The sequence below is a fragment of the Hylaeus volcanicus genome, chromosome 8 (genome assembly GCF_026283585.1).
Source record: "Hylaeus volcanicus isolate JK05 chromosome 8, UHH_iyHylVolc1.0_haploid, whole genome shotgun sequence".
NCBI lineage: Eukaryota > Metazoa > Arthropoda > Insecta > Hymenoptera > Colletidae > Hylaeus > Hylaeus volcanicus.
Genome location: NC_071983.1, coordinates 12,583,921 through 12,609,807, shown reverse-complemented (window position 1 = coordinate 12,609,807; position 25,887 = coordinate 12,583,921). Strand labels below are relative to the sequence as shown.

General features: G+C 36.0%; 1 protein-coding gene across 3 annotated transcripts in view; it reads right to left on the bottom strand.

Annotated features, from left to right (window-relative positions):
* Positions 1-19,203, bottom strand: part of LOC128881593 (ankyrin repeat and fibronectin type-III domain-containing protein 1) — a 205,701-nt gene extending 186,498 nt beyond the window's left edge. For all 3 annotated transcript variants that reach the window (XM_054132805.1, XM_054132804.1, XM_054132806.1), the window contains exon 1: positions 18,910-19,203. Coding sequence is in view for 2 of the 3 variants with exons in the window: in XM_054132804.1 (XP_053988779.1) it covers positions 18,910-18,912 (3 nt within the window). In the remaining variant the exon portion in view is untranslated. The remainder of the gene's footprint in view (positions 1-18,909) is intronic.
* Between the last annotated feature and the right edge of the window lie 6,684 nt (positions 19,204-25,887).

Sequence of the window (25,887 nt, the reverse complement as noted above, 5' to 3'; positions counted from 1 at the left end):
TGTCAGTGATTTTAAGTATTCTTCTGTTGTTTTTGAATGGGCACGTTCACACATATCCGACACCGCTCCATGACGTTATTGATACGGTACGGATACAGAACTAACACGTTACGGATATGTGTAAATAGACCTTATTTCGGGTTTCTCCAAACTGGAAAAACCAGAAACTCTTGATGACGATTGGTTAATTAAGTTCCTACCTACCACAGTACAGGGTGATCCTTTCGGTAGTAGATACAATGGACAACCACAACAATAGTTGCCCGTCATGAAGTCTACAATGACGGTCAACTATTGTTGCGGTTGTCCATTGTATCTACTAGCGAGCGGATCACCCTGTATTTTCAATAAGTAGACGGCTCTCGATCGTAAACACTGCTGATTCAATCATGCTGCAATTTGATAAAAGATATTCCCCAACCTATTATTACGAGCATGTACCATCCAAGGAAAAGGAAACTTCTGAAATAAAAAAATTAAAGAGAGTGAAAGAATTGAGCCTCCTTAAAGGAAAAGTATCAGAAAGTAAAAGATAGTATTTTTTGACGTTATTATTACTTTGAAACATAAATATTTGCGTCAATTTGATTAGACTAGATTACAACCCTACCCCTCTCAGAATGTACTTAACAAAACGAACAAGTTTTACGAACATACATAAGAAAAATAAAGTTATTGAAATATGAACCTCCTAATTCCGATATCGTACTTCTATATATCTGTCCTTGTTTAAAAAGGTGTCAGATTACTAATTGCGGTCAGCTTAAGTTGCAAATATCGATTTCCGACCGATTTTACGACCTTACAAGATCTCTACCGGTAGACTATACTCGTAGACTTAAAACGGGCAAACAGGGATCTCGAAGGAGGGTGAAACTTGCACGGACAATATAGTCATTGGTCCAGTGACTATACTTGCGATAATCTGACGAGAAATAATTTTAACAAATGTTAATATTGTACATTGCAATTAAAAAAAATTCGAAAAACATTTTCTTTTAGTATTATTAAGATCACCTTTACTTTTTTAAATGGCACTTTGTATTGCATAAATTCAACGACCTAGTGTACGAATTTCAGTATCGTTATTCTAAAGCTCAGATTATTGTAAAACCAATAGGACTTTTTGCATGCAGCGCCATTTAAACATATATATATGTAACTAAAGAAAATTGTCTTAGTATTTAAGAAATACGTGAACATTGTCTGCATTAAAAAGTCGAAATTGCATTTATTTTCCCGGGAATTAATTGCCAAAGATTTGATTTTGAATCGATTTGGCTGCCACGCTCTCTCAATACACAATGCATTTATTCAAAAATCGTTTTTAAAACTATATTTAAATATTTAAAAAATTGTGATTTATGTAAGGTTAAACACAGCTGTCGTAAGTAGAATACAACGAGTACGAAAGTGAAGAAATTTTCGCAAAAAAGCTCGGGTTCAAATACTACCCTTATCGATACTCGTCTTCTTCATTGCCCCAGAATTCCCCAGAAGTGTTCGCAAAAAGACCTCCACGACCCTTTCACACAGAGCATTTTTTCGCCTGTGGGCAATGAAAGGGAATGCGTTTCCGTTCGCCCCCTTACTCTATGGTGTCCTCGGTTCATTTTCCCAGGCGCAAGTGCAAGCACGGGGGCAAGAAAACTAGCAACTGGCTTTCCATCGAGGCGCTGGCGCGTTGCCAAACGGAGGGAGCGATGTTCTTTGTTTGACAGGCTGTTTCATTTTCCGCTGACAGGTGGCTATTGAAAAATTCACGGCGACAGGCCGTGACACAGAAAGAACAAAGACCCGGGGAGAGAACCTTGAAGATAATGACATAACACGCTGCACTTCTGCATAATTGAAAGTCAGAGAGGACTGAAAAGTCCGTCCATCCGTGACATTTTACCGTTTGGGCGCACTGGATGATTGTTAATCATCGTTTACAATGGTTCCGTTTACAGCCATTCCGTTAATCATCGTTTACAATGGTTCCGTTTACAGCCATTCCGTTAATCATCGTTTACAATGAATATCTACCCTTATAACCAGACAACGAATGTTTATTCGCAAGCATATTTCATAGCAAAGAGGTAAAAAAGTAACACCAAGACAGACATTTGTTTTGTCAGTCTGGGATTACGAAAATGTATTTGTTTACTTCCCATTTTATGTACATGTTATGTTTTGTACATATTTCTTGAATGTACAAAAGTACATCTGCATATATAAGTAACTGTCTTGCGTTCGTTGAACTCTTCTGCTTTTTACTCATATGCTGTTGCTTTTAAATTCATATAATTTTTATCACTTTTGAAATTTCAATCTAACGCTTCAGATTGAAATTTTAAATATGTATATGTTTACGAAAAGGTATTAACAAATAAAATAGAGTCTTTCCAAGTCCTAGACTAAAAGGGCCGTTTAACAAAACCAAATATGTTATTTATATGTTTATTATCGCTAAGCAAGAATTCGACCCTACATTTGAAATATTTTCAAGCTGTAAAAAATACATAGTTACAATTAACGACAGCGACATCACATGCGTATATTAAAGTTAGTATATTGTAAGGTGGTTGTAACAAGAATTCGGTGCACTAAACATCTAATGTCTGATGTAAGAGGGAGGTAAATAGTTCCAGCAAATATTTCTGCATCGAAAATAATTCCCTTTAACCAAATGCCGATTAATATCGCGAATGTAGTATTGCAAAAATTGATTTTAAAATATTTTATTCCTATCTGTTAGCAACGATATATTTGTCACGATAGACAAAATATATTTGTTACATTGAGAATCTTCCACTTACACTGTTCTGATAAATCCGTGATGTAGGTATTACGGCTGTGGATACTCTTCGAACAGTTCGAAAATGTTGTTGACCCAATTATCGAATCTTCTGACAAGGGTTACATTTCGGGAAGGGTTGCTTTCGATCTAAACGTCACAAATACTCGTGATCGATAGCTTTCACTTCCTTCTTGCGTTGAGAAATAAATTATCTTAAAGCTGCACAGTTATTCGTGTCAAGAAAATAAAGCTCTCCGGGACCTTCTGCATTCCAGCCTCCTCCCTCCCACCGAACTTGTCACCGCAGAGATGCTTTGAAGTACGCTCGTGCAAGACTCCAATTAATCGCGAGAGTGGAACCCTTAATCGACCCTACTTTGCATTATCCGCCCCACCCTCGGTGAAACTTCCACCGTCGAGCGTCCATCGTGAAACTGACGATAAAAGTCGCGGAAATAAAATTTCCTTGAAAAAAAGAACAACAAGTTTTTTTGTTGCTCGGTTGATATTTAACATATAGAAATGTTACAAGAAATGTGTTTCGAATATATCCAATTTCTTTATTTTGAACTAGCTAGTAGAATACTAGTCTTATTCGCGTAGGTGCAATAATTACTGTAGTGTTTATGTAAGTATGTATTGTAGTTAGGTACTTCGTAACAGCTGAACGTATTTAACTAGGTGTAATGCAGAAATAGATTTTGAATTGTAAATGTTAACGGCACAGTCGGTTGTGTGATGAACGACCTATAATTCATTTCTTTGTGAATTATTTTCATTTTTCATTATCTTTTAATCTATGCGACCAAATGACATGCTGTAAAAGGCAAATTTTATCTTCATGAAATTTCCCAGATGATAAAACGATTCTCCTTTTTAAAGATTAATATATCATACCTAATTAGTACCCTTAAAGTTCACCTTATAGTTTTCAATTCATTTTTAACATAAAAAATGTTATTGTTGTATAAATATAAAAGCTAGGTATATTGTGCCGCTGACTTTTTTTTAGATCTATCGATAACCAATATTTTGTTATTACGTCATTTTCACGTATATCCAACCATTTGATCAGCGTACACCGATGAAGTATCCAAGCAACGCTTTTCTACCGACTTGATTTACAAATTTTAAGATTTCATGTTGAAAACGTATTTTTATCAAAATAAAACTAGCCTATGTTGCTCGTGGATAGTATAGCTTTCTATTACTGAAAAAAATGTTTAAAATCGGTTCAATAGCTCCGAAGATTACCCCCTGCATACAAACACACAAACAAAGAAACTTTACCTCTTTATAATATTATATTTTAAATGAAAGTACACATAATTACAACTAATTGTGAAACACGATGTCGTTTAAGTATCTACCACGAATACGCTGACTTCAGAATTACTTTTGTAAAAATACTTCGAGTAAAATTCATCCCTTCTGCATTTGATAAGGAAGATCTTTAAACTAGAAAAAGTGTCTCTTATACAAAACCATTACTTTAGAGGACTTAAATTGTCGAGGAAATATGTTCCAAAGAAAAAGGAAGAATACTTGAAGTATAATCTAGCTTTTTATCAAATAGTCAAATTTAAATCTTTGTAATATAGTAAGAAAATACTTTTCATTCATTTATTTGTAATTTATAAAAATATTAACATGAACCTATAGATTGAACTTTTCAGAATATTGTACATGTTTACACAAAAATAGTATCCTTTTCGCACAAATTCGCTGTTTAGAAAATTTAACGATATCGGAGCAAATGTTGATAAAATGTATTTTAATAAATTAGGAAGGATTGCACAAATTACACCATTAAAAAAAAGGAATTTATCTCTTACGCTTCTGGATAGTAAACTAATTAAAAAATCAACGAACAATCAATAAATTCAAAAACTAACCAATAGAATGATTCACAAAATTGAATTTTGTAAAAAATTTTGTTTTTTAACAAAAAAAAAAAAATACTAATAATCATCAACAAATGTACATTATGAATTACTGACGTATCGTATAACCTCGCAATTAGAATGAAAACAATTTGTTTGATTTTTTGTAATTGTCCTTGGGAGCCCTTTGAGAACCTCTTTATTTTGCTCGAATAGGAGAAGCCTCGTCTATTTGCTTGAGGTTGGGGTCATATCGCAACGAGTAATCGCCAACCCCTGCGATTATTTCGACGTTGGCGACGAAGCTGTCCAGATTGGAGACGAATCGGAGTAAATTAGAGTGATCACAGCGGCTATCTCGAACATCCGAAACCGAAACGTTTCTCGCGAGATCGAAGATATCTTTGGGGACGAAATGAAAGGCAAAGACGCGACAGAGCGACAAATTACAGGCAGTCGTTGCAACGTCTCAGCCTTGGGCCGGGATTATTACATCCACGAAAAAAGATCACTTCGTTTCGCTGTTACGACGGAATTCTTATCGATCCCAAACCCACTACCCAACAGTAGATGTTGCGTGCAGCAACATTTTTACATTCGGTCTTTTCTATTTTTTTTTCTTCCCTATCGATTCGTCTCTTGATTACTGTTGGGGGAAGGACGATTCAGAGACATCATTTGATGTCATACATGAAAGGGGCACATCAAAGACATTCATGCCCGAGACTCGATCGTTTGACCACGCGACAACCGACTGAGGGATTATTAAGGGGATCTTCCTATCAAAATTTTGAAAAAGAGAATGTGATGTTAGCGATTTTTTTTCGAGAAAAGCATTCAACATGCAGTAATAAAAGTATTTGATATTTATTCACAAAGTATTTGAGAATACACAAAAAAAAAAAAATGTTTGTTATTAATGTTTCCCGAATAGTGCATTTTATAGGATTTGTATGAGAAACTGTATCGCTCTGTTTAAAAGAAAAACAGAGTCGGCTTTCATATCTTCTCTACGCATCCACTCATAAAAAAGTTATTGAACTCGAAATCAAACAACTCTTGTTCGACACTTTTCTTTTTTCTATCGCTAAAAGTAAGGGAATTATTTAGGAGGCCTGTTTTAAATGCCTCACCCTGTATATTCCTAGTATTTATATATTCCTTTCAAAGTTTATTTATATCTTCATAGAATTTCGAAGCTGACTCGATACTTGTAGTTGAATCGTCATTCAATGACTTGCAATATAGACCGGATATTGCAAGGTTCGTGTTCATTTACTCCGGCTAGTAAACTTCTGAAAAAGGCAATAACGACTAAGATCATCCGTTTTTATATTCGCATGTTCCTATGGATTCGTTTTAAGTAATTACGTGGCAACACAATTAAAAGACTGAATTATAGTATTTCAGCCAGGCTTACGTAATTACTATATGTTGTGCGTCCCACGCGACGAAGTGTATTTGTCTCGTGATTAAGGTGAAGATGAGAAAATCAATTAGCGGGACAATTAGGATGGTGCGTAGAATTACGCCCACGATAAATGCAATTTAAACCGGGAATTTCGCAATTCAGGGAAAAGATGTAAATTCGTTCTACCATCGAGAAGATCGATCGCGATGATAGCAGAATAGCTCCATTTATGTACACGCACACCGCGTCATACTTTGCATCCTGCTCGATAACGCTGTCGATTCTGCGAGATAACGGTTCATTACTTTTAATCAGATCGACAATCATCGTGGGTCGAAATAAACATGTACGAATGGGATTTAAATACTACATTCGCGATATTAATCGGCATTTGGTTAAAGGGAATTATTTTCGATGCAGAAATATTTGTTGGAACTATTTACCTCCCCCTTACATCAGATATTAGATGTTTAGTGCACCGAATTCTTGTTACAACCACCTTACAATATACTAACTTTAATATACACATGTGATGTATGTATTTTTCACAGCTTGAAAATATTTCAAATGTAGAGTCGAATTCTTGCTTAGCGATAATAAACATATAAATAACATATTTGGTTTTGTTAAACGGCCCTTTTAGTCTAGGACTTCGAAAGACTCTATTTTATTTGTTAATACCTTTTCGTAAACATATACGTATTTAAAATTTCAATCTAAAGCGTTAGAAAAATTATGAGAATTTAACAGCAACAGCATATAAGTAAAAAGCAGAAGAGTTCAACGAACGCAAGATGGTTACTTAAAGATTCAACATAATTCTGAGAACCTAGTAGTTTTTTCTGTGCAAAATTCGCGTATTTTTGGAACAACATGACCAGATGCGTCCGAACCCCGATTTTCAAATTTTAATTATTCAAAATATTCTTTTTTTAATATACACGGGACGAGACAAATACACAAAATCAATAATCAAACTTCGAAGCGCATCCATTTCTTGAATTCTCAATATTTCATAATTATTTCGGGGAAAGAAAGTTTAATTGATTTAAGTTTAAGTTTAGTTTCAAGTAGAAGGTATTTATGTTTGATCGTCTAGTCAAGAGCGTGATGTTGTATGGGGCGGAACTATATGGGTGGAAAGAAAGGGGGGAGTTGGGAAGAGTGCAATATAAATTTGTGAGATGGATTCTAGGTTTAAGCAGAGAAACACCAAAATATATATTATTAGCAGAAACAAAAAGAGAAAAGATTAGAATGGAAGCAGGAAAGAAGGCTCTAAAGTTTGAAGACGGAATTAGAAAGGCAGTAGGAAAGAATTTAGTGAAAGAATGTCTTAGGGAAAAGGAACAGGAAAGGAGAAAAAATGGTGAAGAAAGGATAGAGTATGGCATACGAAACGGATATAGTCAGGAAGGGATTAGGAGATTGAGAGTGGAGAGTGATAGAGTAACTCTGGAACTGGTGAATAGGGATAGGAAAAATCAGGAATAAGTGCAATTTAACCAAATAAGAGAGGCTATATATAACAGTAGGTATAGATATTTATTTACGGGACAGAGGCCAGAGTATCTAAGGAAAGATGGAAAAGTAAACAGCCAAAGTTTGATGGCATAGGCGAGGTGCGAAAATTTAGAACCTTGGAATAGATATTGGCTTGCGAATGAGGAGAGAAGGTGCGAGTTTTGTGGAAGGGGACAAGGTTCTCTGAAGCACTATTTAGCAGATTGCGACAAGCGGGAAAATGCTAATATAGGCATAGAAGAGCTTTTAGAGGGTAGGTTTAATGTAAGAAATGTAGATTGGATAAGGAAATTAGTAAACGGGAAGGATAAAAGTACAAACTACAATTAGTAACATACGGTCAGAGGAGAGAAGCAAAGACAGAGTGGGTAAGCGCGCGATGTGACGAAGGTAATGTGGCAGGGTGGATGAATGCGTGAGTATAGAGAGTGTAAAACCAAGTCCCATTTCTGGACCGAAAGGCTGAAATTAATAAACTTACTACTACTATTTCATAATTATTCTGGTTCGGGCCATAGCGACGCTAATATTAATGAAAATGTTTCTTGATTCTTTCCTTTCAAATAAGCACAACCCCTGGAATCGTGTACAAGATCGCTTGTACTACGTTTAATTTTGATTATTTTTACCTGCGAAAAATTGCGTATGTTCTTAAAAATGTGAAGGAATACGTGTGCAAAACTCTTTATAAAAATTCCTTATAGATTAAGAGAAAAAAATCCTCGAAGGAAACGAAATATTGACTTGAGTACTTAATATTCAAAATTCTTTTTCAACTGTTGCCTTCGTTCCGTAATTTGTACCCGGTGTGCGATGGCCTATATTAGGCGAGCTTCCTTCAATATCAATTATTTTACAAAATAAATGTCGTTCCTGACATTACACGTAGTTGAATCCCTACGAAACGTCTCAATCTACATCGCAATTTAAATTTCTTCCAATTTTTCGCGCGGAAGGAGTCGTCGAAGGATCCTCGTGAACTCGAATCGACGTAGAAACGAGGACACGTCCGATTTCAAGGACTCCATTAGCTTGATCTAGAATACGATTCCTGGCGGTATCGAGGGCAATAAAGCCGTCGGTTCCGCAGCTTATCGTGGAGGCGCGGCCAGAACAACTTTAAGTGGATAAGAGTGCACCCAACGAATTGTCGAATTTCACGGTTAAAACGCTCAAAACTTAGATAAATATAGATGGCCACAACGTAGGAGTACAACGATCAAACGGGTTCGTGATAGCGTCGATAAGCGAAATAGAAACGCACGCATTCAATGCTACAATATACAGTGATGACTAGACTGCGGATCTGTATGCATTTATAGGAAATTTGAACGTGCAAGAAATTACAAAATCCAAACAATATGCAAGAATATAAAAGAGATTAAAAGTAAAGTTCGTGTTACAATATTTGCGGAATAAAATAAATTCCTATTTAGGTTCAATTTTTGTAGGCACGTTTACGAAGATTTTATTTTGCATAAAGATCCGCAGTCTAGTGATGACAAATAAATAATGAAAAAGAAAACAAGAAAAAATCAGAAAGGAGAAAAGTGAACTTGCACGTGTCTAGTAGCACTCGTGTAATAGATATCGGTAAATGATATTAAGTTTAGAGAACGAATATCTGAAATTATTAAGTTGTTTCACATTGACGCATTAGGTGGAATTGATGCATAAACGTAACATTAATTAGGGAACGGAGAGAATTATAATAAATACTGGCTGAAAGACGAGGAAATGATGGCGCAGAACATGCGAAAAGGACGACGAAACAATTCTACATTTAATAAGAGAATGTGAAGGGGTAGGAAACACAGGAATGGAAGTAGAGATAATTTTAGACGAAAAAGTCCGGAAAAACCGGAGTTAAGTGGACGAAAATGATTTACGGGCAAGAAGAATGACCAAAGAGAATAGAAGGGATAAATAAAAGAATATAATTTTAAATTATAACCTGAGATTCGAAATTTAAGATTTGTTGACAAAGACTGTGTAGTAGGAATAAGAACACTAATTGTTAAGTAATTAATAACCGAGGAGAATTTAGAATACAAATGTGCAGGAATACTGTGTAGTAGCAATAAGAATATCAATTATTAAGTAATTAATAACCGAGGAGAATTTAGGATACAAATTTTCACCTAAAATAAGGTCAATGTAATTAAGTGTATCGTACGAATAAGGGGCGCTAACCTTTTCTATATCGAGACGATAACGAAATAAAGAGATTACTACTAGCACCGCTACTAACCACGTAACATTAATTATTGTGTTTTTTTATAGTAGTAGTTTTTTCTATGAAAACGATAATAACTATTAATCCGGGAAACTTCAAACTTCTTACATATATGTATTTTGTAATGATATGTTTACGAAAATTAATATATATTTAACATATAATACGGCAACTAAAGTAGTCTAGAAAATGATGCATAATGTGTAAAAGTCGAATTATAAACATACATTTGCAATCAACTTTCATAAAATATAATAACGTCAAGTATAGTTCAACGAATACATCACAACGGTGGAAAATATAACGAATGAAGAATGACACGAGCCGGCGGATAACAATACCGGTGATGATGCAACAAGAATAATATGAAAAATGAAACGAGAGATTAGAACTGTCCGTAACGATTTGTCACGATAAACGTGTTCGATCATCGTTTGCGAAAAAATGATTCGACCTGTCTCGTGTAACGAAGTAAAAGCCGATGGAACGGAAACAAAGAAATAAAGAGATAAAAACGGGAAGATTCTGGCCGACAAATCTTGAAAAATGGCACCGACCATAAAAATACGAATAGTTACGCGGGGAAGCAGAGAGCGCGTGGAACGAAACGTGGCATGACAAATCGACGAACTTAACGAGAAAGGGAAAATAGAGAAAGTAACTAAGGAAAACTAAAAAGCCACGAGATCCTTATTTATTGTTAGCGATAACAATCAAGAGTGTTCGAGAGCTTGCACCTCCTCGTATTTAACGTTTCAATTATTTAGAAACGTTGTACAACTTTCCTATGACGACATACAATATGATTTGACTGGCACAGAGTTGAACTTTAAATCAAATTTATTTCATACTGTAATGAAGTATGACAATTATTTTTAAGTAGATATGCATCAAAAATATTTTGCAATAAATACATATTAGTAGTGAATATGTCAATATTAGGGTGTATGAAAAAAAAAAAATTTTCTCCCAATCAACGAAATTAAATACATCAAGTCCAAAAATTAACCAATGATACTACTCCACCTTAACCAACAAGAAAATTGAATACGATATTAACAAGATTAAGAATTAGCCACACAAACCTAACACATTGTTTCGTAATTTAACAAAATCGCAAACAACGATGTACAACTCTTGTAATGTACTTCGTACCGTAAAACATAATGAACAACGTGACAAAATTGAACGGGATCGAATTGAGTTAAAACTTCCAAATAGAATACAGTTAATACTTGACAATAAACACGAATTCTTCAAATTAGTAAATATATTTAAAAAATACAACATACTGACGAAATTGTAATTGAATTTTAGACGTACATGTAGCTGCTGATAGTCGCGCGATTATTGTGACCTTAAATGAAATAACATTTAAAAAGAAGCCTTTTCTTGATGCAACCACCACTATGGGAGGGATTCTTTATAGACACCGAATAAAAATCAAAAGCGTTTACTTTATAAGAATTTTTCTAATATATCTGAGAACGAAGTACTTAGAATGGAATATTTCATCAAAATTAAAAAAATTGATTGTAAATCAACAGTTTTTATAAATTTGACGAGAATATGGGACTGTTTAATATTTGAAACTTCAAGCACATCGGTCACTTCACTTGAACTGTCATTGCGATTCTGACACTGTTCACTTTCAACTTTTTCAATGTTCTACGTAACCAAATATTTACATTCTCGTATACAGAGATATTTGTGCATAATATCGAGCTTCTTCAAAATTTTGAGATAATTAATTTAACAAGAATTCCCAAAATATTGATATAATCGGCATGAAGTACGAATTTACCCCTCCCTGCCTTAGTATTCCGAGGTTTAAAATAAACTGTTTTCCTGGAGGAGCTTTAGCATTTTTATTTTAATATAAAAAAAGGTAGAATTAATATATCATTATTAGTTGGTGTTCCAAAATGTTCATTCGCAAAAAGTTAATATAAAGAACTAACCGAAAATATTATTAGCGTAGCCAACGTAGTTATAGTAGACACTTGAACAACATCATCTTTCACGTTTAATTGTAATCATGTGTACTTTCATTTGCAATAAAAGAAAAATTGGATATATTCCCTACCAGTGTGTTTCATTAAAGTTGTGTTTCATTAAAGAACAAACTCCTGAAGCCCTTTTTGGAAAACCCTTTAATTAGTGACGAATAGAGTAACTGCACTAAAAATCACATTCTTCTACTTAATTCCCTTGGCAATAGTCACTTAAGTGGCATAAACTTTTCTCATTCACAACTACAAATTATTTCACACTTATTGCGAACAATTGCATCACTGTCGTCATTTTATAACTTCACATTGTCGTTTCCTTTGTAGCACAAACAAATTTCACGTACGTACAAAATTCGTTATCATCACTTTATCATTCACATATAGTTCCTCGATTACTATCTTCTGCCGGGAAGGACGAGCCGCACAATGTGACCGTCCCTATAATTTTCGTTGTCGGTTGGCATATCGAAATTCTCTGTCGTAGGTGACGAAGTTCCGAGGACCCTTTGACGTAAGAACTTTTTATAAATTTTGATTGAATTTACGATATTCAATACAAGAGAAAATTCACAATAATACCAGCACAGTGCACTAACAGCATAAAATCAAATCAAATCGAATAATACAAGAAATGAAACGAACATAAAAACAAAATGATCGCCATTAATTTTGTTTGATTACATCGCTATATAAATTTTTCCACCTACGATTTAGCAAGCTTCGATATTAAACGAACTCGATGAGTTCGTTTTCGTATGAAAATATGAAAATACGTATGAAAATTCGTATGAAAATACGGCGAATAAAATAAATGCGTACGAAGAAAGTAAATTTGTATGAACTGAATAGTGTGCGACGTATCTGCTGTTACATTTCAAGCATACTTATTCGCTGTATATGTTCGAAATATCAGCTGTCAGTTTCTCCACTTTTTGCGTAGACGACTAATGAATTAATCCATACACCGTTCAATCATGTCAGTATTTCCATTTAACTCGTTGACTGCCAAGGATGAGTGCCACTCGTAGCTGACGATTTGTCATAAAACGCCACCGAGTAAGTGATGGATAATGGACGTATGAAAGAATATTTAAAATCAATATGTTTTACATGACTGAATGTTTCTTTATAAAAAAAAAAAAAAAAAGAAAATATATATAGCGGATTATATACATAAGGCATAGCTTTTAAAATAAACAGCGAACGCCGTCGGCCGAAATCAAAAGGGCACACGCAGGTGCGCCAGAAGTGTATCTCTCTCGTTTAGTTGAACAGTCAGTCACAGAGAGCCTATCAACCTGTAAAGACCTATATATCATCCATATCTATATTAACGCTTTGCACTCGAGGCCTTTTTTTCTAGTATCTATCAGCTACTCGAAATGCTCTCTTAGCATTCTGTTCCCACGAATGCTAATCTATCGAGATTTGAGAATCAGGTCACCCCTACCTCACTGACAATCGATTTACTGACACTTCAAGTTCCAAAGAAATTAAACCTAAAGAAACATGATCGCTGATAGATTTGCTGCGTGAAACCCAATGGTAACTGAGAGTCACCCCTCGAATGCAAAGGGTTTAATATTGGGTATTCGAAAAAGTTCGTGGCGTTTCTCAACCATTTGCATGATTTCATCGCATCGTTCTGTGATTGATCGACCACAGCGTGATGCATCATTGACTTCGAAATTTTGATAGAGCATTTTGTCCGTAAAAACCACAAATTTTTTCGTAAGTCTGCGCAGCATTCTCGCCTCGATCGAGAAACAAAACGCCACGAACTTTTTCGAATACCAATTATATTCTTGTTCTTGGTTAAAGTAAAGAACTACTTCACTTCCCCCTAATCCGTCGATCCCGCATTCTACGTACATATGTAAGAAGGTAAGTCAAAAATTATTTCCACTTTTCATTCTACAATTTATTTACATAAAGCTAGGATTTCACTATGCACATCACTTTTCTACGTACTCTCCCTCCTTATCGATGCACTTTGCCCAACGGCCAACAAGTGTACGTGTCCCTTGCAAATATAAAAGTTCTCGGTTGGTCGGGAAGCCACTTTCGCGCCGCATTTTGCACGTCTAATCTTCTTGCGTTACACTTTCTCGGCCACTTTTAAACTTCCCGATCCACAGAAACACAGTTTTACGTGATAATGCACTTCCCCCATATCGCAATGATAGTCTACGATGAATTTCTGAACCTTAGACACCCTTCGATCAACGGAAACCAATCACTGATCGTTGTTCCTCTTTAAGACAAACTTCTAATGGAGCGGGCATGATCTATTCGCAACAGAATGAAGAAAAACGGCGGAATTGGGATCAAACCTTCATAGCATTACCAGAACGGCATAACAATAAAATAAGCGAAGACGGAAGTCAGTGTGCACAATGTAAGAAGAGTTTTATCAAAAGTGTAGATAATTGTAGGTGCTGATAAGTGTAGATTCTCCTCGTATACATAAAATTCTATCGTTGCTGACACCTTTACAGTAAATTGGGTTGGGAATCCTTTTGTCCAAAAGAGCAGTGTCAGTCAACGTGTTAATGCTGAGATCAATGAACCATAAAACAAGTCTAGGGGAATTAAATGCTCTGTCATTGGGGCGTTATGCCTGCACTTCCCATGAATGAGAAGCATTCCAAGTTTTTCCCTCGTTACTATAACCCATGAACACGTCATTCGGTCGATAATCCTTTACGTTGTTCAGAAAACAGTAGAAGACTGTTGGTAACTTGTTACTTCTGCACCATACCACGTATTACACATGACTTATCAAAGTTAGTTGTAACGACGACTAAGGCTATTGCACCCAAGGTATTCCCTGCAATAATGCAGGGAACACTGCGAAAACGTGTATTTGTACACATTTAGTTTTCGTCCATGAACACCGTCGCTCGCCATATTTTTGTTTTGATGGAAAATCTTCTCTTACGAAACTTGTTAAATATATCTCGATGACTGCTGAACGATGAGCGAAAGAACTGCGAAACTGTACTTTCCAAAAACGATCGTCGTGCAAATTAACAAAGAAGACACACGACAAAGTCTAATGCTTGTTCGAAGACTTTCTTGAATTATGCCATCCGTGATGGAGATTGACCAGGTATTTATTAAAGTGTGGGAACCGCCTTAAGCGGTTATTATACTAATTGAGCTTCTTAACAATTCGTTTACATTTCACAATCGTATCATAACTCTGGGCTTCTTATCTGTGACTGGCCACTTTAAATTGTAATGCGTAACTTCTCATCTCTATAGGGACCCACTGGTCCCCTCCTATATTGCATAATATCCTCTAGCTCGGGTACCTCGGGGTTGCTAAACCCGTACTGTAGCTTACAAAAACACCGCTACAGCCCCTGAGGGCAAAGATTGACCAGAGATGAATATACGTCGCACCACTTTACGACACATCACTATAGTATTTGTAATTAAAGAAAACAATGATTACAACAAAACGATATTTTCATTCGTATATTAATTAAAACACTAACGATTTATGTTATTTAATAATTTGATTTAAGTATGCGTAATCTTATAATTTGCATCAATCATTGTTGTATCGTGAGTTATGTAAATATAAAAAAACATGTGCTAAACGTATTTCGAATGTATGCACTCATGCACAGTTAAATGTTAATTTATGAAAAACGACCTGCAAATGTTTTTCATATCAGCATACACCATAAATCCAGTGTAAAGTTTCAATTAAACTCAAGTTTCATTTTAATTCTCAATTGGATTACATTTCTGCTTTATGTTTAGGTCAGAAAATCAAAATTTCGATGAAGAACCATTAAAAACATGCTAATTAAGATGAAGATCGAAAAGAATATCTATGTATTTTGAAGTTATGGAGGTAAGAGACATGCTTTAAAACCCAACTTGTATTGGTTTCAGCATATTTGAATTTATCTGTACATTGACTTTCACGTTTTTGCGGAGCCATTAAAGTCCAATGTAGCATTGGATATTTAAAAATCGTAACTATGTTCATAATTTTCTTGTTGGTATAAAGTAAATGCACATAATTGACATAAAGACAATAACTCAATCATCGACAATTGTAATCAATCTCATTAACACGACTAGTAACAGTTTAGTAAAAGTGCTTTCAATTTTAAGTAAATTATACACTTCAAATTTATCGATATTTATAATAATGTAAATATTACGCGGGGCATGAAAATATAATGAAATATAATAGTAAACAGACAATGTACACAAATGGTAATATTTGTAGCAGAAGTGAACAATGAAATGTATCTAGTGCTTCTGATGATTGAAATCTTAGAAATAGATGAATGTTGGTTCGTGCTTGACGATAAAATAAATAGTAATTTCGTTCAGTAGTCTCCAGCATTTAAATTGAACGATGAAAACTACGTTACGTTTTCGACTTCCGTTTTAAGTCGTCTTTGATAACGTATAATAATACTATATCTGTGTTAATGACAAAATTAGATTGAATTTGAGTTAATCCAAAAGAAAAACGAAAGCTTAAATTTAAAGAAAATAATATTTTTATAAATTGAATAGGAGAGACGCTCGAAACGTTACATGTTTTTCTTTGTTAAATTCATCTGTTTGAGACGACTCAACGTAACTGATCTTCATAATGTCAAAGAAGGAGTTATTATGTTTTCATCGCATTAAAAATGAAATAAACTATTAGTTTTATATAAGAAGTAAAACAGATTATTTACACTCCATAAAACTTATATTAGAATCTATGCAAAAAATAATACTTTAAATTTTCAATTACTATCCAGAAATAGCTATTGTCAAAACATGTGTCGATAATTGAGGCATTTAACCAATTGGATTTGTAATGGAGTAATCCGTGTAGCAAAAGTTACATAATAATCTTTATGACCACTTTCTTAGTTGTCAATATCAGTATGTTCATTTATCAACCTATCAAACTACCAATCAATGTATCGCATCGAATAACAAAATTGATGGAGCACAGCAACAGTAACAGGAGCAGTTCTCTATTTTTGTCAAAAATAATGGCACAACTATTTTCAAAAAAGCATTTTCAAACTCAATGTCTCAGCTTTTAAATCATTTCAAAGCGATAACTCTGAAATATCTAATCACATAAAATTCCCCGATTCCTCCAATACTGGTTTGTTCACTAACGTTGTCAACGTAACATTCAACTTGAAATTCTCATGTTAATTCTGTTATTTTCCAATTGGATCTACGCTTTATCATTTCACAGAATTATGATGGTTCAAATCAAACCTAGCATTCTCTCCGTTCATTATAATTTGATTTATGCCCGTCAGTTTGATTAGCCTTGCTTCACGAGGAGGTTGTACTGTCAAACATAGGTGTAGAATAAGTGGAAAATGTGTACAATAAATGTGGAATGCAGGTGAAACACATGAGGAACGTTCTACAATCGAATACCCAAACATTAGTAACTTCCTCTTTCAGAATTTAACCCTTCGCACTCGAGAGGTGACTCTCAGTCACCATTAGGTTTCACGCAGCAAATCTACAATACCTAATGTTTCTTTAGGTTTAATTTCTTTGGAGCTCGAAGTGTCGATAAAATGATTGTCGACGAGGTAAAGGTGACCTTATTCTAAAATCTAGATAGCTTAGAATTCATGGCAATAGAATGCTAAGAAACATCTCGAGTTGCTGGCAGATACCAGAAAAAAAGGCCTCGAGTGCAAAGGGTTAACTATTGGTTTTGTACAAGAAGTGAAGCATATAAAACCTTGTAAAACGCCTCGCCTTTTTGCGTTACAGTCCAGGTAACTACATATGTAGGTATCTCAGAGTGGCGATTGGCAAAAAATGCGTTGATTGAGACATTTACCTAACTGGCTCTGTGAACGGGTAATCCGTGTACCAGACGTTACGTTATGATACTTATCGGCTAGCACTTTCTTCGTCGTCATCGGTAGCTCCTTCTCCGATCCTATCTCCCCTTTTATATTATACGCGCGCAGGGTGAACCGACAAGAAAATCTCCCCCGGAAATCCTCGGCTGAATGAAACGCGCAAGTTTCCGACAACGAGGCGAAGAACTTCATAATCGATGAACATCGGATCGACAAGGATTTCAGTTCCAAGGGCAATCAAATATAAGAACCTTCGAAATGAGTTATAGAGCGTGCCAACGTATAAAAGTATCGAATAATCATTCGCAGATACGCGAATAAAAGTATCCATCGAGAGAACGTTAATCGGGAAAACATTAAAACATTGGGAAAAGTTGGAGAATTTCCCTTGGGAAAAAGTGTTTGCGCAACACTCTGACCTATAACATGACATTTTCTCAAACTTGTACGATCGATTTCGTTCTACCAGCTTGGAGGGCAATCCTGGATCAAAGTAACCATATGTTACCATTCTGGATGAATCGTTTACAGGATATAAACATAAAACTGTTTGATCTCCGACCCGGAAACGTCGACGGAAGCCACCCGCGATCCCTCGAATCATCCTTTCCTAAAACTGCGCGAGCTCCAAACATGAAACGTTCCGATTCTGTTCACTCGGGGCGATTCGTCCTTTGTCTGACTAAGTACGAATCACTCTACTCGAATTAAGGAAGAAGAATTCGGAAATGATTCTACTTCCATCGAGAAGAAATACCAAAAGTATCCGCAACGGAACTCGTGAACTCCACAGTGAAGGTAATAGAGCAACCTTATTGTAGAAAACAAATAAATATACATGTCGAATTGAGTAAAAGGACATTCTTTAGTGATATCCACGAGTATACGTCGCGTTATCAATAAACTATGTTTAACTGGTTTTAGATTCAGTGAACCGGTGCTGAAGCCTCGAATCTCTCGACTGGTGTCCTCGAGAAGAGACCAGCAGTCGTCCCTGGGCCTCAGCGAAGCCGCGTGGCGCTCTCGACGAGCAATCTTAACCCTTTAACGGTCTCTGGTTCTAGGTAACGCTCAATTCTGGGACCAGCTCTCCCAACTTTTGTACACGAAGGACTAGCGCCGACTTCGACTTGCGAGAATGAAAGACGCGAGACTACGTCAGCGGGCTGCGAATGTGTTTTCCATACAGACCATCAGTGTCGTCCGCGTGACAGACAGCAGCTCTTGTGCATTTTCCGCAGCTCCGAATCGCGTTAAACTGTCCGCGTCTCTTCTTCCGAAGGGGAGTTCGTGGTCGTGGGACGTGAAACGGGAAACGTGGCTCGAACGCGAAAAAAATCGGCTTAAAAATCGGCTCGGAGCTCGACGTTTTCAACGACGGTATCCCTTTATCGCGGAAAAGAGGAGCGACGTCGCGTGTTCGGTATAATCAAAGGTGTCTCGCGCGGCGCGCTTGTACGATGCGCGCGTCGCGATGCTCGGCCACCGACTGTCGGTTGCGTCGCGACGGGACGTCGTCGCGATGCCCGAACACGTCCGAGGACGTCCGAGGTCGCCGAAACGACGCGTAAACTCGACGCAACCGACAACTCTCGCGGCTCCCCGCGACCGAAGTGACCGTTTCGAGGAATCGAACTGACCAGGACTAATTTCGAGGGATTGTTTCTGCTGGCAAACTATTCGATGGACATCGTGTTATCTAAGGGAGTACGAGATAACGTAGTTGGGACTATTTCGTGACATAAGAGAAACAATAAGGGAAATACGACGTTTTCATTTATGGCCGAGTCTCTTTGGATTGAAACTTTTTGTACCCTTTAAATTCGATTTTACTCATACCGACGGTTACAACGGAAAACAAGTATGGAAGTAGCATGTAAGAGTACTTGTATGTTTCACGTATCGTGGTAGTATGGCTACAAATACTGAGTAATATATGCATATATTGAGTTGTCCGGAAAGCCCATGTCGATTTTTGGTAGGTGGTACAGGTCTGAATATATCGAAGTGGTTGAAAACAAATAACGTGTATACATCCCTTAAAAAGTGGAAAGATTGTGAAACAAAATGGCACCTATGTCATTCGATAAATATATGTTAAAATTCAAACGTGTTTTTGAATTTTTCTTAGAAATTGCCACGAACTTTCTGGACAACCCAATACAAACTGTATTACACGAGAAAAATGTATAATAAGCTTTACCGTCGGTAAAGATTTACTGTCTATTACTGACTATAATTTATCTGTTAATGCATGTTTCAACCTGTCAACCTCCAATCCGTCGATCTATCAATCTATCAATTTATCGATCGATCAATATATCGAAATATCCAGTTAGTGAGCTATCGAGCTAACGAGCTATGGAACTACAATCTATCGATTTGACGATCTATGGATCCGTCGATCTATCGAGCTATCGAGTTATCAATTTATCGATCTTTCAACCTTTTATCGATTAATTTATGAATCTATAGATTTATCGATGTACTAAAATGTCAATATATCAATGTATGAATACATCAGTATGTTTGTGTATCAATATTCCAGTACATCAGTACATCAATCCATACCAATACCAATCCGCAGTATATCAATTTATTAATCTATCATTCTCTGTTCATCGATCTATCATAGTCTACTCTAACAGACAGAAGAAATGTTTAACAATTAAATCGATGTCGCTTTCTGTACACATCTGTAAGTATTGTTCCATAATTTGTGTACTTTATACACTTCTGTTCGTACAGTCACATCTAAATTGAATTTGAAATTGACATTCCTCGCTATATACATAATTTGTCCTCTCTATACTTGATTTTATACTTGATTTTATACTCCTGCACTTAGGAGGACCAGAAGAAGAATGTCAGAAGAAAAGTGTCAAACAAGAGTTGTTTGATTTCGAGGGACACGTAACGTGGTGCCAATAACTCCTCGAAATCAAACAACTCTTGTTCGACACTTTTCTTTCTATCGCTAAAAGTAAGCGAATTATTCAGGTGGCCTCTTTAGATGCCTCGCCCTGTATAATGTACGTTTTAAATATTAATTTAAATAGAAGAACGATATGTGGCACAATCTTATGGGATGACCTCATGGAATGTGTGAAAGAAGTATCAAATGAATGCCAAATGTACGTGAAATGTATGTAGAATATGTGAAAAATGTACGGAATAAGAGTGAAATTTATGTAGAATGCGTGCGGTACTTGTAACACGTATGATTTTGATCCTGGCCGTAATGCTTATACTCAACACAGTATCGTATATCCGTTGCGTCATCTGCTCTGTTCTATCCGGAAACTCCTCTCCCAATCCATTGTGATCTGCCTAATCGATTACGTATTGTGTGTTGTGCCCGGAGTTTGGCCATCTCTCGCGCTTTGTCTACCAAGTCTAGCGTATCCGAAACTCTCGTCTTTGTGTCTCGTAATCTACTATCGTCGAGTGGGGTTACTAGCAGCACTTCTCTTTGGTTTTCCAGGTTGACTAACCTCTACGCAAATATCAAAGAGCAATAATCGTCATCATTGTATTTTCATTAGCGTTATGAAATCTTTTACCGCTTGAAGTAACGTGTCATATATCGCATTGTGTAACTTTTCAACCATGTAATTTATAGTATTTATATTTAGTTTAAACGAATCACTTACGCTGAAAGCCATATTTATGAAGATAAGTCAACATTTTACAGCATATATTTTTGTAATGCGTGATAATGCGTGGAACAATCATCAGTATGCGTTAACAATCACCCTATTTTGGACTGCTGTTTTAAAATTGCTTAATTTTTCAAATTGCACTATGTCTTACGAAATGGGCTTCTTTATTCAAATGTATAATTAATAACTTAATTAGTGTCCTAACAATGTGCCATATTTAGTGAAAGTGTACGTAGTCATTTTCATTCATTTCTTATTTATTCTTTATGAAAACAAAAACACAAGTCAGCTTGCGTCATTTGAATGAATGCATGGTAAAATAAAATGTAAGAAACAATATATGTATGCGTAAAGAAAATAAATTTTTTTAATTTGAATTTTACCGCGTTTCGTTGGTTCGTGAGTTTGAACGAGTTGGTGATACGTGCGATTGAAAATAAACAACAGATTGGGAAAAAGGAATCAACAGATTGAAGAACAAACTTTAATTGTCGTTTTATAAGACTTATCTTATAATGGTTCTTTTTTCTTGGAATTGGGCAAATAAATGAACGAATTCTCGTTGCTCTATAAACAAAGAATTTCGTTGGCTGGTTTGAGAAACTCTCGAAATATACGAAACGTATAATTGAGATATAAAACATTGAGAGAGGAAAAGCGCTACGACAGGGAGACAAATTGATAGATTATGAAAGCAGGAGTGACGGTGCGCGGCGGACGTCAAGATATTGTCAGGGATATCTCGTACCTGCTAATGAACTTCCTCCAACAATGAATGATTTTGACGCCATGCTGGAAGCTCGCGCAGTAATGACTTAATTTAGATGGCAATCGAACAATAGAGATTATCTATTAATTATATCATAGCGACAGATCAATTCATTTCGCACAGTCTTGTTGTTCTAATATGCGATTATGTTATGCATTATTTATTAAGTATACTATTAAATCACCCAATATGTTTTATCAAATTCATCGTTTATTATCAACACGTAGATATAAAAACAATTCATTTGCTAAATCAATTTTTTGTCAGTTTTTCGTATCTTTTTCCATGTTTGACTCAAATCACTTGTGTCATACTTATAGCGGTTGTAGCCATCTTCGTAAATGTTATTTTAATCTTTTATATTTATTCAAAATTCTTTTAGTTATTACGTTATTTTAGAAAAAAGTCTAGAGTTCACGTGTTAACGGGTTTTCCAATTGGAGATTTAGGTTTTTATTTTTTCAATCAAACAGATATTTGTATTTTGTTATTAAAAAACAATCTTCCTGGTCTTATTGGAACACGCTGTATAAATGGTAATTAGTGGCCTACCATATTTCAGTATCTTCGATTATTGCATGGGAGTCTCGTTCATTGTACCCTGTTAACAAATGAGATAGTCGTTATAGTCGTTAAACAATCAGACTAAAATCGGGACAATAGTGAATGTGTGCTGTGTAGAGCTACTACTCACTAGATTTACTTGTTCCATTGTTGTAATAACCCCGATTATTGCATGACCTTTCAACCCCAAATTCTTGGAATAATCGAATTTTTAGTGTATACGCGTCACGTTACTCGTCCTAATTAGAGTCATTACCATTTCAAGGACAGTAGAGCATAAAGTATTTCAACGAGAGCCAAAATTATTGCACGAGAACTTGTTCATTGCATGGTGTCGATAAGTGTAAAGTCCCTAGGTTCACTATTGCACGACCTCAATCATTGCAAAATCAACGACTGGTAGGATAGCTCGATCGACCAATAGTATAGCAATGCATCTGATCGCGCTATTCCCTCTGATTGCGAAAATAGGTCAAATTGCGAATGTACCCATCTGGTTCCGCTAACAGAAGTTACAATTACCCCGACAGCGCTTCGTCCAAATCATGATTGCTTAATCGATTGGATTACGTGCATAACAACGATCAAAGCGTCGAGTTGATCAAAAGATTTTGCGTAGCTGGGAGTCTGGCAACAACGAACCCAGGCAAACAACGAAACTACTCGTTTAACCCTTTCAATCATAAGCTAAAACGAATACTTTCACTAATATCTATTTTATCTAATACGTAACAAAATACGATTGCAAATACTAATTCATACTTAAATATAGTTCTTAGAATTACTATATCACTATATCAGTATTCGACTGCTGGAACGTTGTGTCAATTCGAATTTCGTTCCTATATGTCGAACTCTAACAAGATCGTGCTGGATCACTTCTACAGCGCGAGGCATGTAAAACAAACCACCTGAATGGTTGGCTTACTTTTAGCGATAGAAAAAAGTGTCGGACAAGAGTTGTTTGATTTCGAGGGGTACCTAACGTGGTGCCAATACATTTTTTATCGGTAGAAGCGTAGAGAAGATATGAAGGTCGACTCTGTTTTTTTAAATAGATATCGTTTCTTTGTAAACAAGTTTGAAGGTACGCACCGGTAGCGCGGGCTTTCCCGCCAGGTAGTGCGTAATTGAGCGACCATAATTGGCATTAGGTAATGAATAGTCGCATGATCACTCCGCGAAACACATTTAGGATATAAATACAAATATATATCTATATATATATATATATATACAGTGACTCACGAAAGTATTTGAACACTTAGTACGAAATACTTTATTAATTATAATAGGTATATTATATAACATTTACTGAAATATTATTAACACTGTAAGGAGGTACGACTCTGGAGATTATATAGGTAAAGTTTCAAACAAATCGAAATATGTAAACAATAGATTTGAATTATTTCTTGTAAACATAGAGATTGCTGAAGCCACAAAAGTATTTGAACACACAAGAATGAGTTCCAAGAATCAATGAAAATTCAGTTTTTCGGTCACTAAATGTAAACATTGATTGTTGCTAGTCATCATTTGAATATATATATGTTATACAAGATGAGGGACTTAAAACTGGTCACCAGAATAACTTGGCTGCTATTGGTGATAGGAAAAAATGCATCAGGTCAAAATTATTTGTTACCAAGGAGCTGATTATCCGATGTTACATCCATCTTTTCGGCACGTACGTCTCTGGCGTTCTTCTCGGATACCTTGAAAGAATAGATCACTATGTCCAAGGCTCTGGCACTTTTCCCAGCTTCACTGGAAGCGCGATAATGAGAGCATTCGCGGGCAGTGAATCAATTGTCGCCGTTGTGGTCGCTTTTGAGAACGAAGTCGAATGTACCTGGACACTCGATCAGCCGCATTGCGACAAATCGCTGGATCCTCGAAAAGTCTAAGGATCAATGCAAAGAACTGGTGTCGACCTTGAATTATATTTTAGAGAAAGAGGATGCTATATAAGGAAGGGCGGTCCAGTATATCAATCACTCTAATTTCTTCAGTTGCAACGTGAACTCAACTAGGCGAAAATTAATGTTAAAAAAGTGATTTGTGCTGATATAATGTCATCTAATCAAATAATTTTAGTTTATTCACAAGGGAACGTATACGTCTTAATTATATGCCTTTGATAACCAATAACTATATTAACGACGGTTAGCAACCCTATCAATTTGAACGTATCAAAGTAAATGCCTTGCAAATTGTCTACAGAAAAAAAAATTCGACCCATAGAGGGTGAAAACTAGTCTCGTTATTCTGCCCTATACGAGGATTAAATCAACTTACAATATGTCTTTCAAGAAACAAGGGACACGATCGATCAACGATAATTAAGCCACGCAAGTATCGCGGCAAAGTGAAAGCGATTATACTCGGGCAAATTGGATCGAATTAACGTGAACGTTAAGCATATTACAACGATATCAGACGCTTAATTATCGCCGATTCGTAGGACTCGGACTGAAGCTACAAACTGTCTAATTACACGGGTTGGAAATCGTCTCGGTTTGAGTGGCTCCCTTTCATAGGCAAATCCAGCTGACGAGCTTCAGCTTTGAATTCTAAGAGGCTGCTACGAAGCATTTATCGTCACTTGGATGGATAAAGAAATTATCGTAGCCAGTCCACGTCGAATATTTTCAGACACTGGTAGTTGCAGTTCCGATGAAATGCAATGGGATAAATTTCAAATTAAATTCAATGTTGCGTTACGTGGAAAGAGCTTCAAAGAGGGGTTCCTCCTATTCTCTTTGCTCTTCTTCTTGCCTCTAGAATCATTCTTATCCACTTGATTCAGGTATGCATGTACCTTCTTCGACTAAACTTGCCTCTACTTCCATTTCTGTGTTTCCTACCCCTTCAAATTCTCTTATTAAACGTAGAATTGTTCCGCCGTCCTTTTCGCATATTCAGCCAGTATTTATTATAGTTCTCTTTGTTCACATCTGAATCTGAAGATTGTTTTTTTTTTTTTTTAATCTATCTATCTCTGATCTTTTTCGCTGTTTAAATATTTGGGTACTTCAAGTGTCCCTCAAACATGTAGTATTACAGCCGACAGTAACAACGATAGGTCTTCGACAACCTGTGAGACAAGTATGCCAACGTTTAATCACTATCATCCCTCAAGCTTGCGTGAGTGTGTTATACATTGAAGTA